Raw genomic sequence first — 14,605 nt, forward strand, 5'->3', positions numbered from 1 at the left:
AATGTTCAAAATAGTGTTGACATTTGAGTGTTGTTGAACCTGTATTCATACACACAAGTGAAGAACGTTTCATCACACTACTGACTTCTACCTTTTGGTGGACAGGCTTTGAAGAATCAGGAAATGAGTAACTGACCATAATTTGCAGCCTCTAACATGCTCTTGTAGTTATAGTTTGAGAATGTGGAATTCTGCGATAACAATGCCACTACATGTCAAAAGGAGATCAACAGACTCTCTTGTTTGAGTTGTGATCAGTTGAAATCTTCGTGGCAGTTATTAGTCCAAGCCTGAATGTTATCTGGCGGCTACTACATTTTGGCACAAACTGATTCAGTCCAAGTTGTACATGGTACTCAACTTCATATAATCATCAGTGCACATCCCCATTTGTGACCATATTTAGTAAGATCGCAAATGAAACAACTGAGAATTGTTGTATCTAGGAAGCACCCTGAAAAACACTTGCAGTGATGGACTGGAACAGAGATGACTGGCCTCCAAAATGACAATCATCTTTCAATGCGCCAGGTAGGAGTTCAGTCAGTGAAGTGTTTTCCTCTATTACCACAGACTTCAATTTTGTTAGGACTCTTTGATGCCTTGCTCAAATGCTGTCTTGTTGTTAAGGGCAGTCACTTTTACATCGTCCTCTTAAATGCAGTTTTTGCTTTAAATATTCGATCAATGAATGGGGATATCGCTGGCTAGGCCCATTTGTTACCCATCCCTGATTACCCAGAGGACAGTTAAACGTCAACCACATTGCTGGGAGTCTGGAGTCACATGCAGGCCAGACCAGCTAAGGACAACAGTTTCTTTCCCTAAATGACATTAGTGAGCCAGGGTTTTTTTCATGACAATTAGCAATGGTTTTATAGTCATCATTAGACTCAATTCCAGATTTTTGTAGAGTTGAACTCCATCTGCCATGGTGGGATTCAAGTCCAGTTGCCAGAATATTACCCAATTCTCTGGATTAGTTGTTGAGAGATAATATAAGTAGGCCAACTCTCCAATATTGTCCATATTAAAACTTAGGCTGTGAAGGGGCATGGGAAAACGCAAACCTGCCAGAACCCAAATGGACCATGTTATTGCTGCTTTAATGCTGCCTACCAACATGGTAATACAACCATCTGTTGTTGAAACCATCAAGATTTTGCTTTTATTTTTCTCATCTTTTAGTTTGCAATTGAATTGCAGTTGAGAATTGAACTTTGAAGTGCAGCTTATTTTAAAAAAAATACAAAGACTGATTCGTGTTGTGGGAACTGGCCTAGAAAGATGATGCATGCTAATTACAGCTCTATGAGCTATAGGTGATTCAACACTCAGCTATGCTCAGTGACTGGCAACTTGGTTGACTGTTAAATTGGTCAATCAAGGGAGGACTGGTGCTGGCCAGCCAACCACAAAAAAATGTTGAAAATAAGAAAAAACAACGAATGAACCGACTCTGGTTGGGCTTTGGGTTGAAGACAAGCTGTGCTTCAGAAGCAGCTGGATGAGGAGAACCCAAAGGGATTTTATAAATACATTAAGGACAAAAGGGTAACTAGGGAAAGTATAAGACCCCTCAAAGATCAGAAAGGCAGTCTTTGTGAAACTTCAGTAGATGAGGGGGATACTAAACAAGTATTTTTCATCAGTGTTTACTGTGAAGGACATGGAAGATACAGAATGTGGGGAAACAGATGGTGACATCTTGAACAACATCCATATTACAGAGGTGGTGCTTGATGTCTTAAAATGCATATAAGTGGACAAATCCCCAGGACCTGATCAGGTGTACCCTAGAACTCTGTGGGAAGCTAGGAAAGTGATTGTTGGGCTCCTTGCTGAGATGTTTGGGTCAATAATAGTCACAGATAATATGCCAGAAGACTGGAGGTTGGCTAATGTGGTGCCACTTTTTAAAGAAGATGGTAAGGAAAAGCCAGGGAACTATAAACCGGTGAGCCTGACATCAGTGGTGGGCAAGTTATTGGAGGGAATCCTGAGGGACAGGATTTGCATGCATTTGGATAGGCAAGAACGGATTAGGGATAGTAGGAAATCATGTGTCACTAACTTGATTGAGTTTTTTGAAGGAGTATCAAACAGGATTGATGAGAACAGAACAGTAGACATTATCTGTAAGGATTTCAGTAAGATGTTCGATAAGGTTCCTCATGGGAAGCTGGTTAGAAGGTTAGATCACATGGAATACAGGGAGAACTAGCCATTCGGATATAGAACTGGCTCGAAGCTAGAAGACAGAGGATGGTGGTGGGGGGTTGCTTTTCAGACTGGAGGCCTGTGACCAGTGGAGTGCCACAAGGATCAGTGCTGAGTCTACTACTTTTCATCATTTATAGAAATGATTTTGATGTGGACAGAGGAGGTATAGATCCTAACTGTGCAGGTGACACCAAAATTGGAAGTGTAGTGGACACTGAAGAAGGTTACCTTGGATTACAACAGGATCATGATCAGATGGGCCAGTGAGCTGAGCAGTGGTAGATGGAGTTTAATTTCGATAAATGGGAGGTGCTGCATTTTGGAAAAGCAAATCTTAGCAGGACTTATACATTTATTGATAAGGTCTTAGGGAGTGTTGCTGAACAAAGAGACCTTGGAGTGCAGGTTCATAGCTCCTTGAAAGTGGAGTTGCAGGTAGATAGGATAGTGAAGGCGGCATTTGGTATGCTTTCCTTTATTGGTCAGAGCATTAAGTATAGGAGTTGGGAGGTCATGTTGCAGCTATACAGGACATTGGTTATGCCACTTTTGGAATACTGTGTGCAATTCTGGTCTCCTTGCTAATGGAACAATGTTGTGAAACTTGAAAGGGTTCAGAAAAGATTTACAAGGATGTTGCCAGGGTTGGAGGATTTGAGCTATAGGGAGAGGTTGAATAAGCTAGGGCTGTTTTCCCTTGAGCATCAGAGGCTGAGGGGTGACCTTATAAAGGCTTATAAAATCATAAGGGGCACGGATACAGTAAATAGGCAAGGTCTTTTACCTGGGTTGGGGGTGGTGGTGGTGGGGGTGGGGGTGGGGGGTAGAGTCTAAAACCAAGAGGCATATTTTTAAGGTGAGAAGGGAAAGATTTAAAAGGTACATAAGGGGCAACATTTTCATGCAAAGGGTGGGGCATGTATCGAACAAGCTGCCAGAGGAAGTGGAAGTGGCACAATTACAACATTTAAAAGGCATCTTGATAGGTATATGAATAGGAAGGATTGAGGGGGATATGGGCTAAGTGCTGGCAAATGGGACTAGATTCATTTAGGATATCTGGCATGGACCTGTTGGACTAAAGGGCCTGTTTCCGTGCTGTACATTTTGAAAACTCTATGATGAAATAATTTAGATGAGGATATGTAATGAATGGTTAGTAAGTTTACGAATGACACCAAAAATCAGCCGTCGAGTGGATAGCAAAACAGGATAGTTAAAATTATGAAGAGATCTTGATAAGATGGGTCAATGGGCTAAAGAGTAGCAGATGGAGTTTAATTTGAATAAATGAGAGATATTACATTTGGGTAAAACAAACATGGGCAGGACTTAGACAATTAAAATTAGGGCCTTTGTTTGGGCTGTAGAACAAAAGACACCCAGGGGTTCACTTACATAATTCTTTTGAGGTTTGTGTCACATGAGGACTGGATGCTTAAAGTGGCATTTAGCATGCTTGCCTTCAATGCCCAGACCTTTGAGTATAGAAGTTTGGATGTTACACTGAGGTGGTGCAGGACATTGGTGAGCCCACTTCTGGAGTTCTGTGTCCAGTTCTGGTCACCCTGCTGTCAGGAAGGATATTATTAAATTAAAGAGGGCGCAGAAAAAAATTATCAGGTTGTTGTCAGGAATGGAGTGTTTCAGTTAGAAGGAGAGTTACATAGGCTGGGACGCTTTCCACTAGAAATTAGATGGTTTATAAGGTCATGAGGGGTATAGATAAGGTGAATGGCAGGTGTCTTTTTCCACAGGTTAGGGATTTCAAGACTGGGAGCATATTTTTTAGGTGAGAAGAGAAAGACTTAAAAAGGATCTGAGAGATAACCTTTTCACACAGAGTGTGGTTCATACATGGAATGAACTGCCAGAGGAAGTGGTGTATGTGGGTATATTTACTATGTTTAAAAGACATTTGGGTAAGCATATGATGAAGAAATGTTTGCAGGGATATGGGCCAAGTGCAGGCAAGTGGAACTCGTTTAGTTTGGAATTATGGACTGGTTGGATCAAAGGGCCTGTTGCTACGCTGTATGGTTATGATTGGGAAGCTGCACTTTGGTTTTAGCTCTGTCTAGTTATTCTCCAGTTATCAACTTATTGAATGTTCCGAGAACAGAATCCCAGTCTGTAAGGAATAGACAAATGTCTCCAGAGGTCTGTGGAAACTGTTTGTAGTTCTTGGTGACTTTGGAATTCAAGAAAGATATTTTTGTTTAAGCTATAAACTTGGCGTCCAAGGTCCATTAGTCATAAAATGAATCGAAGGGTTTAAGAGGGATATGGGCCAAATGTTGGCAAATGAGACTCGGACAGAGGCCAAATGAGATATCCCATTTGTGCAGATGAATTGGATCCAAGTGTCTCTTTCCATGGTGTCTGACTATGACTCTTAGTGCTTCTTTTGGTATCATTTAGTAATATGTAGTAGAAATTGACCACACAGAAAAGATTGGACAAATCAATCCTAATGGATGTCCATGGGTTATATGGATAAAGAGGAAAAAATACATATCTTAGAAATATGAACTTACAGATAAAAAGTAGGTCATTTGACCCCTCGAGTTTGCTCCATCATCCAATAAGATAATGGCTAATCTATTTGTTTCAATTTCCACATTCCCACCTAGCCCTAATAGTCTTTGATTCTCCTGCCTCATGAGAACCCAACTACCTTAAAAACATTCAATAATCCCACCTTCACTGCCTTCCGAGGCAGAGTTCCAAAGTGCTAAAATTCTCCGAAGTAAAGAAATTCCCCATACCTCTGCCCTAAAAGGATGTCCTGAAGAAGGGCTTATGCCCGAAACGTCGATTCTCCTGCTCCTCGGATGCTGCCTGGCCTGCTGTGTTTTTCCAGTATCACATTTTACAACCCTAAAAGGATGTCACCAAATTCTGAGGAAATATCCGTTCCACATCCACCTTGTGTTGACTGTTTGGGATCTTCTATACTTCAATAAAGTCAACCCTCAATCTCCAGTAAAAACAAGCCCAGCTTGGCCAACCTGTCCTCATAAACCAACCCATTCATTTAATTTATCACTCTGAACTCCCTCTAAGGTATTTACATTCTTCCTTAAATAAGGAGACCAACACAATGAGATATGGTTTCACCACTCATTCCACTTATTTATATTTATCTACAAACTCATGTCCTTTTCACAACATACTTTCTGATTTTGCTCACCACATCTACATTATTGGTATACATTGTAAAAAAATTGGAGGCCCCAGTAGAGACACGTGTGGGGTTCCACTTGTCATATCATACCGATCAGACAAAAATCCATTTATGCATATTGTCTGTTTTCTTTCAATCAACCACCAATTATTAATCAGGGTAATAGGAGTTCACACTTTGCGCAATAAAATTTTATGTGACACCTTGTCAAATGTTTTCTGGAAATCAAAATAAATTATATATATAGGCTCCCCTTCATCCAGGCATAATACTCCTTCAATGAACTCCAATAATTGGTTAAATACGATTGCCTTTCATAATACATGCTATTCCAAGTTGGAGGACGGGAAATATTTCTGGTTGTAACAGCTGCTCTTTTTTTTGAGGTATTTTAGGTGCTGGAGGTGATTTCCTCGAATTCCAGGAGCAGCAATGACTGTTTCATATGCTGTTGCATTGTTTTGCCATTTATTTCTAAAGTTCCAAAACAACAGCCAGAGAGAACCCTTTGCTGCTTTGAATTCATGTATAGCTGGACATCGGAGAACGCGTGGGAAAATTAACACAGTGAAATTCATCACAAATTGTGGAGGAACCTGTTTGGGTGAAGTTCTCAGCACAGAATCAAGATAATAGTTTTAAGTGTGTCCAACAGAAAGGCTGCAGTAGTGAGTAGAGTGGGTTTTTTCTTGTTTATATGTTTTTGGAGATATGCCTCTTGATTAAACTTAAAATATAAGCCATAACTATTAATTTAACCTGGGGCAGTGTTTTGCAAAGGAATAAGACGGTGTTATTTTCTGGGTCTGTAGATTGTGAAGAAGCCAAAATGGCCTCTAGTACAGTGATATGTACTCCTTGTCAGATGTGGGAGTTTAAAGTAAGTTTAAGGGTTACTGCAGATTATATCTGCCATAAATGTTGTTGGATGTGAATCTTATCAGATCAAATAGATCGGTTGGAGAGACAGTTAGAAGCAATGAGGAATTTGCAACAGCAACAGTTTGTGATGGATGGCAGTTATAGGGATGGGGGGGGGGGGGGGGGGGGGGGGGGGAAGTCTCAGATACAGTCACATAGATGTGTTAACTCGAGGAAAGATAAAAGAGGTAGGCACCGAGTGCAGGAGTCTTTTGTGGATATACCTATTTAAAACAGGTATGCGGCTTTGGAACAGTAGGGGGTGATTGATCTCAAGGGAACGTAGCACGAACAGCCATGTTTCTGGTATTGAGACTGGCTCTAATGCAACGAGGAATATGTCGGTTTCCAAGGGATTAATTGTGTGAGGGGATTCAGAAGTCCAAGGTACAGAAAGATGTTTCTGTGGCCAGGAGCAAAAAAGCAGAATGGTGTGTGGCTTCTCTGGTGTCAGGATCAAGGATGTCTCAGAGAGGGTGCAGAATGCTCTCACGGGGGAGAGGGGCCAGTAGGAGGTCATTATCCATATTGGAACCAATGACATAGGAAGGGAAAAGGTTGAGATTCTAAAAGGAGATTACAGAGTTAGGCAGGAATTTAAAAAAGGAGGTCCTCAAGAGGAGTAATATCTGGATTACTCCCAGGGCTACGAGCTAGTGAGGGCAGGAATAGGAGGTTAGAGCAGATGAATGCATGGCTGAGGAGCTGGTGTTTGGGAGAAGGATTCACATCTTTGGATCATTGGAATCTCTTTTGGAATAGAAGTGACGTGCACAAGAAGGACGGATTGCACCTAAATTGGAAGGAGACTAATATACTGACAGGGAAATTTGCTAGAGCTGCTCGGGAGGATTTAAACTAGTAAGGTGGGGAGGGAACGGGGGGACCCAGGGAGATAGTGAGAAAAGATTAATCGGAGACTGGTACAGTTGAGAACAGAAGCGAGTCAAACAGTCAGGACAGGCAGGGACAAAATGGGACTAAAATTAAATTGCATTTATTTAAATGCAAGGGGCCTAACAGAGAAGGCAGATGAACTCAAGGCATGGTTAGGAACATGGGACTTGGATATCATAGCAATTACAGAAACATGGCTCAGGGATGGGCAGGACTGGCAGCTTCATGTTCCAGGATACAAATGCTACAGGAAGAATAGAAAGAGGCAAGAGAGATGGGGAAGTGCCATTTTTGATAAGGGATAGCATTACAGCTGTGCTGAGAGAGAATATTCCCAGAAATACATCCAGGCAAGTTATTTGGGTGGAACAGAGAAATGAGAAAGGGATGATCACCTTATTGGGATTGTATTTTAGACCTCCGAATAGTCAGAGGGAAATTGAGAAACAAACTTGAAAGAAGATCTCAGCTGCCTGTAAGAATAATAGGGTGGTTATGGTAAGGGATTTTAACTTTCCAAACATAGACTGGGACTGCCATTGTGTTAAAGGTTTAGATGGAGAGAAATTTGTTAAGTGCATACAAGAAAATTTCCTGATTCAGTATGTGGATGTGCAAAACTTGACCTACTCTTGGGAAATAAGGCAGGGCAGGTGACTGAGGTGTCAGTGGGGGTGCACTTTGGAGCCAGCGATAATAATTCTATGAGATTTAAAATAGTGATGGAAAAGGATAGACCAGATCTAAAAGTTGAAGCTCTGAATTGGAGAAAGGTCAATTTTGACAGTATTAGGCAAGAACTTTCAAAAGCTGACTGGGGGCAGATGTTCGCAGGTAAAGGGATGGCTGGAAAATGGGAAGCCTTCAGAAATGAGATAACGAGAATCAAGAGAATCTTGTCAGGGTGAAAGGAAAGGCTAGTAGGTATATGGAATGCTGGATAACTAAAGAAAGTGAGGGTTTGTTTAAGAAAAAGGAAGCATATGTGAGGTATAGACAGGATCGATCGAATGAATCCTTAGAAGAGTATAAAGAAAGTAGGAGTATACTTTAGAAGGAAATCAGGAAGGCAAAAAGGGGACATGCGATAGCTTTGGCAAATAGAATTGAGGAGAATCCAAAGGGCTTTTACAAATACATTAAGGACAAAAGGGTAGCTAGGGAGAGAATAGAGCCCCACAAAGATCAGCAAGGCGGCTGTTGTGTGGAGCCGCAGAAAATGGGGAAGATACTAAATGAGTATTTTACATCAGTGTTTACTGTGGAAAAGGATATGGAAGACATAGACTGTAGGGAAATAGATGGTGACATCTTGCAAAACGTCCAGATTACAGAGGAGGAAGTGCTGGATAACTTGAAATGGGTAAAGATGGATAAATCCCCAGGACCTGATTAGGTGTACCCAAAAACTCTGTGGGAAGCTAGAGAAGTGATTGCTGGGCTTCTTGCTGAGATATTTGTATCATCAATAGTCACAGATAAGGTGCGCAAGACTGGAGGTTGGCAAACATGGTGCCACTGTTTAACAAGGGTGGTAAGGAAAAGCCAGGGAACTATAGACCAGTGAGCCTGACATCACTGGTGGGCAAGTTGTTGGAGGGAATCCTGAGGGATAGGATGCACATGTATTTGGAATGGCAAGGACTGATTAAGGATAGTCAACATGGCTTTGTATATGGGAACTCATGTCTCACAAACTTGATTGAGTTTTTTGAAGAAGTAACAAAGAGGATTGATCAGAGTACAGTGGTAGATGTGATCTATATGGACTTCAGTAAGGTATTTGACAAGGATCCCCATGGGAGGCTGATTAGCAAGGTTAGATCTCACGGAATGCAGGGAGAACAAGCCATCTGGATACAGAACTGGCTCAAAGGTAGAAGACAGAGGATGATGGTGGTGGTTTTTTTCCAGACTGGAGGCCGGTGACCAGTGGAGTGCTACAAGGATAGGTGCTGGGTCCTCTACTTTTTGTAATTTATGTAAATGATGTGGATGCGAGTATAAGAGGTACAGTTAACAAGTTTGCGGATGACACCAAAATTGGAGGTGTAGTGGACAGCGAAGAGGGATACCTCAGATTACAACAGGATCTGGACCAGATGGGCCAATGGGCTGAGAAGTGGCAGATGGAGTTTAATTCAGATAAATGCAAGGAAGGTGCTGCATTTTGGAAAAGCAAATCTTAGCAGGACTTATGCACTTAATGTAAGGCCCTAGGGAGTGTTGCTGAACAAAGAGACCTTGGAGTGCAGGTTCATAGCTCCTTGAAAATGGAGTCGCAGGTAGATAGGATAGTGAAAAAGGCGTTTGGTATGCTTTCTTTTATTGGTCAGAATATTGAGTACAGAGTTGGGAGGTCATGTTGCAGCTGTACAGGACATTGGTTAGGCCACTGTTGGAATATTGTGCGCAATTCTGGTCTCCTTCCTATCAGAAAGATGTTGCAAAACTTGAAAGGGTTCAGAAAAGATTTACAAGGATGTTGCCAGGGTTAGAAGTTTTGAGCAATAGGGAGAGGCTGAACAGGCTGGGGCTGTTTTCCCTGGAGTGTTGGAGGCTGAGGAGTGACCTTATAGAGGTTTAAAAAATTATGAGGGGCATGGATAGGGTAAATAGGCAAAGTCTTTTCCTTGGGGTTGGGGAGTCCAGAACTATAGGGCATAGATTGAGTGTGAGAGGGGAACGTTTTCACACAGCAGGTGGTACATTATGGAATGAGCTGCCAGAGGAAGTGGTGGAGGCTGGTACAACTGCAACATTTAAGAGGCATTTGGATGGGTAAATGAATAGGAAGGGTTTGGAGGGATATGGGCTGGGTGCTGGCAGGTGGGATTAGATCGGGTTGGGATATCTGGTCGGCATGGACCGAAGGGTCTGTTTCCATGCTGTACATCTCTATGACTCTTCCCGATTATCTTGACTATTTCTAAATGCGCAGCTATTTCCTCATTAATGACCATTTCTGACATATTCCCCACAAGAGATGTCAAGCCAACTGGTCTAAAAAGTTTGTTTTTTGCATTCTCCCTCCTTGAATTGTGGATTTCGACTTACTACTTTCTAGTCTGTTGCACACTTTCCAGAGATCAAGCAAGTTTTAGTGGATTAATAGCCACACATCTACTACCTATTAGCCACTGCTTTAAAGTCCCCAGGATAAAGTCCATCAGGACCCACAGACATGTTAGCCCACAACTCCAATTTGTTCAGTACAGCTTCCCCAATGATTGCAATTTGACCAAGTTCTTTTCTCAATTTCAAGTTGTGATTTACACCCATTATTGGAATGCTTTTTGTATTCTTTATATTTAAAACAGAAACAAATTACTTGGTAAATTCATCCACTTCTTCATTAACTACCATTAACTCCCCATTCTCATTTTCTACAGGATTAGCACTTACTTTACCTAGTATTTTCCTTTTTGAATACAGTGTAGTATTGCCATAATTTTTTCCATTTCTGGATACCTTCCTCTCAATCTAATTTTCTCTGCCTTTGAGACATTCCCTGCCATTCTTTATATTTTGACTAATCATCCAATTTGCAACTCACCTTTGCGCAAGTTTAATGTTTTGTCAACCTTTTCAGTTAACCATGGATGCAGTACCCACCCCTCAGAATTTTTTCTTCATCTAAGGGATATTCTTATTTCAATCATACTGAAGTATCAACCTTAAATGTCTGAACTATTTCTTTGCTGAAATATCCCTTAGCCTAATTATCCCAGTTCACTTCAGCTCGCTGAGCTTTCAGTCCCACGGTGGCTCTTATTGAAATTAAAAATCAGAGTCTTAGGCATACTCTTCTTCCTTTCAACCTAGATATAAAATTCAATCATATTGTGGCTGCTAACTGAGATACCTTTACTCTTAGGTGATTCATTAATCCTGTGGCATTACACAACACTCAGCCTAACATGGTTGGTTCCAGATATGGGATGTTATTTTTACATTGTATGTTAAAACTAATGAGGGATTGCATACCTTATAATCAGAAAGAGGGTTTAAATTTACTAGGATGATACCAGGGATAAAGATATACTTATAAAAGAGTCGATAAACAGTAGTGCAAACACTGCACGTAGGTGAATAAAGAAAGGGAAAATAAAGTGTCCATTTTTAGGAATGATTATTTCCAATTGTTGTTTGTAAGTTTAATAATAAGCATGCAGGGAGGGGTTACAATTGCATCTCCACCCAAACAAATATAGAAACACAATGGCATAAGTTGGCTCCTGACACAGTCAATCGAAATGCTTGACAGGACATTAGATAAATTGCCATAAAGAAAAAAGACCTAAAGAGTGAAAAGTAGTAAAGTTAAAGCAAATATTTCTAAGGCATAGGAATAAATAGCCTTAAAATCTTTTGCGCTCAAAGTGTTATGACTCTATTATCCCAAAAAGCTATTCATACAATGTCCAACGAAATAAGCGTAAGATACAAATTCAAAAAGAACTGCCATTTCTTCAGTGACTGAAAGAAGGATCTAAAAGTTTCCATAAGGGTTTTTTTAATTCATGCAAAACAATGTTTTTTTTATTCTTTGGAGACAATTAAGTACCAATAATTGCATATGCCAAATATAAAAAATTTAAATACATCCAAACTAAGTTGATAAATATGGGAAGAATCAACATTACTGCAACAATTAATAGACAGTTATGAAAAAGATATATATGTCTATTTCCATATGAATCAAAATGAACATAGGTGATCACACCTAGTTGCAATTTTGCAAACCTGTGTTTGGAATTTGAATGTCAAAATATCAAACCGTTTTGAACATTGTCCAGGGGTTGTAAATTCTCCTGCTTATAATTCATGAAATAAGTCATAAAATAAAAGTCACAAAGTTATGATGTACAGTTTGGCTGCAACAAAAAAAAAAGGACAGACTTTACCTTCATTAAGTGGAAATCTGTGTGAATGATTGGGACTTGCATCAGGTTTTTGTAATTCTTGTTGGGACCTGAAGTAAATCACATTGAAAGAAATGAGATATAAACTCCCAAGGACCCAATTTATTATTTGAGGCAATCCTCAACTTCAACAGTAGTCACCATTATACACCATAATTTGAACTTACGTAATCCTTTTGCATTTCAACCATATTCAGAAAGATTCTTAAATACCTATACAATTTATTTTTAGCACACTATATATTTATTATTTGAAAAAGAGATGTTTCAAAAAATTATACTGTAATTTGTATACTATAATGTGGTTTCTCTGGTTTCTAATTGTACCGGTGTCCCAATTAAAGTTTCTGATATGAAGTCCAGAATAACAGACCCCAATGACAAATATGTACTTTTTTTGTTTAGAACAATCAATCAGTCTAAACATCAACAACCATAACAGCAAAAGGACTGATCAAACAATAAGTTTTAGGAATACTAGGACTAGGCAGCAAAACTTTAAACAGATTTGAATCGGAATTTAAATATATTTCAGTGTGGTAGGACTCAAGATTTTTCTACGTTGGGAGTAAGACTCCAGCTAAAATTGTTTTAATCTCAGTCTGCCTTCAAATGGAAGCGTGTCCAATGTTATTGCTGAATTCAGCAATATTTCACCTCCAACTTGGTTGAGAAAAAAAAACTAACCCAAGGAATTGATAACGGAAGAACAATATGAACATTTAGGTTTAAAATTGTATAATATTGTTTTCTTCCAACATTATACTCACTCAGACACATGCAGTCAAGACCAATTGCAGTCCTCAAACAGAGCAGGGTTAGAAGGCTATTTCAAATGTTAAAATCCTAAACCAAGATTTATAACAGAAGATGATAGTCAAGTGATATTATTGCTAGAATATGAATCAAAAGACCCAAGTGTTGCCCTGGGAACCTGGGCTTGAATCCTGCCACGGTAGATGTTAGAATTTGAATTCAATATGAAACAAATCTGGAATTAAGAAACTAATGATGATCATGAAACAGTTGTTCATTGTTGTGGAAAAAAAACCAGTGTACTGTGCACATAGTAACAGCAGCAAGAATGGAGTGATCAATGAGATAGATGGGATAGGAGGTTGAATCACTAATATCTTTTAAGGATGAATGTTGGCAACTTTACATGGTCTGGCCTACATAGGACTCCAAACCCACAGGAATGTGGTTGACTCTTAACCAACCTCTGGGCAATAAGTGCTGGCCTAATCAACGACAGCCATATCCCATGAATAAAAAATGCCTACTGAAACCTATCATTCTGTAAATACACCCTCTCACTATTGGCAGTGTTACAGAAACTTGATGAAAGTATGTAACTGTAGTGTAATGTGCCTTGACAGTTGCCATCTGAAATGTCATAAAAGTAATTTAAAAATAGGCAAGTTAATAGAAAATACATGCAGAATCGAAATATTCGACTTATTGTGCTTCCCAAGAGTTACACAGTGAGTCAAGAACAAATATAGTCTTCAAATGAACTAAGGCTACAGTATAGAGGAAAATTGGACTGAAACACATTTTAAACAATTATAACTACTTACTCTTATACAATAACTTTAATATGGAAATAAATACCCATGTGCTACACTACATAGTGAAACAGAAATGGACATGGAGTCAAAGGAAAAGATATTAGGATGGACAAATAACAGTTCAATGAAAAAGTGAGTTTTAGGAATTGTCCCAAAGTGAGGGATTTTGCAAAGCAATTCTATAACACAGGCCTCAAGTTGGCTGAAGGCAAAGCTTCCAATGGTGAAAACACATAGGAGGGAGTGCCACTGGAGATCAGCGTTGGAGAAATAGCAAGTTCTGGATGAGAATTGTAAATTTAAAGAAATTACTGGGTTAGGAAAGGGCAAGACCATGAAAATATTTAAACATATGCACAAGTCTTTCTTAGGCAGTCTCTCATGGTCAAGGATGGGATGTTTCCACACAAAAGTCAAGTTCTCAGGTGACTCAAGAGTTCAAAAAGTATGACTGCAGTCTCCATCACCTATGGGGCACATGGTGTTTGGGAAAATGGGAAGGTGGAATGCTCAGATACAACACTCCTCTCTCTGCCAACAAACTGAAGTTGTATTGACAGAGAAAGAGACTGGAGTACAGATCCTTCCCAGGTGCTCTCACTTCAGGTGGTCTTATGTCAGTGTTTCTAGACTTCAATAGGGATGTTGCACTTATCCAAAGATGCATAAATTTTAGCATAAGACTTGTGCTCTCATAATACCTTGAAGATGCTGGTTGTATCTTAGAGCTTGGTTTCAGAGATGGCACAGTGACAAACATAGTAAGCAGTACATCTGTGCATCAGCAAGAATGGAGTGATGAATGAAATAGGATGGGGGAAGGAAGTAGAATCTGAAGATGACACAGATATGCATTACAGTTTTATCAGAATATGGACTGG

General features: G+C 39.8%; 1 protein-coding gene across 1 annotated transcript in view; it reads right to left on the reverse strand.

Moving 5' to 3' along the window:
- LOC132816585 (inactive ubiquitin carboxyl-terminal hydrolase 53-like) overlaps nt 1–14,605 on the reverse strand; it is a 99,805-nt gene that overhangs the window by 30,204 nt on the left and 54,996 nt on the right. The window contains exon 13 of the mRNA XM_060826379.1: nt 12,136–12,203. Coding sequence (XP_060682362.1) covers nt 12,136–12,203 — 68 coding nt within the window. The remainder of the gene's footprint in view (nt 1–12,135; nt 12,204–14,605) is intronic.

Source organism: Hemiscyllium ocellatum, chromosome 1 (assembly GCF_020745735.1).
Source record: "Hemiscyllium ocellatum isolate sHemOce1 chromosome 1, sHemOce1.pat.X.cur, whole genome shotgun sequence".
Lineage (NCBI taxonomy): Eukaryota > Metazoa > Chordata > Chondrichthyes > Orectolobiformes > Hemiscylliidae > Hemiscyllium > Hemiscyllium ocellatum.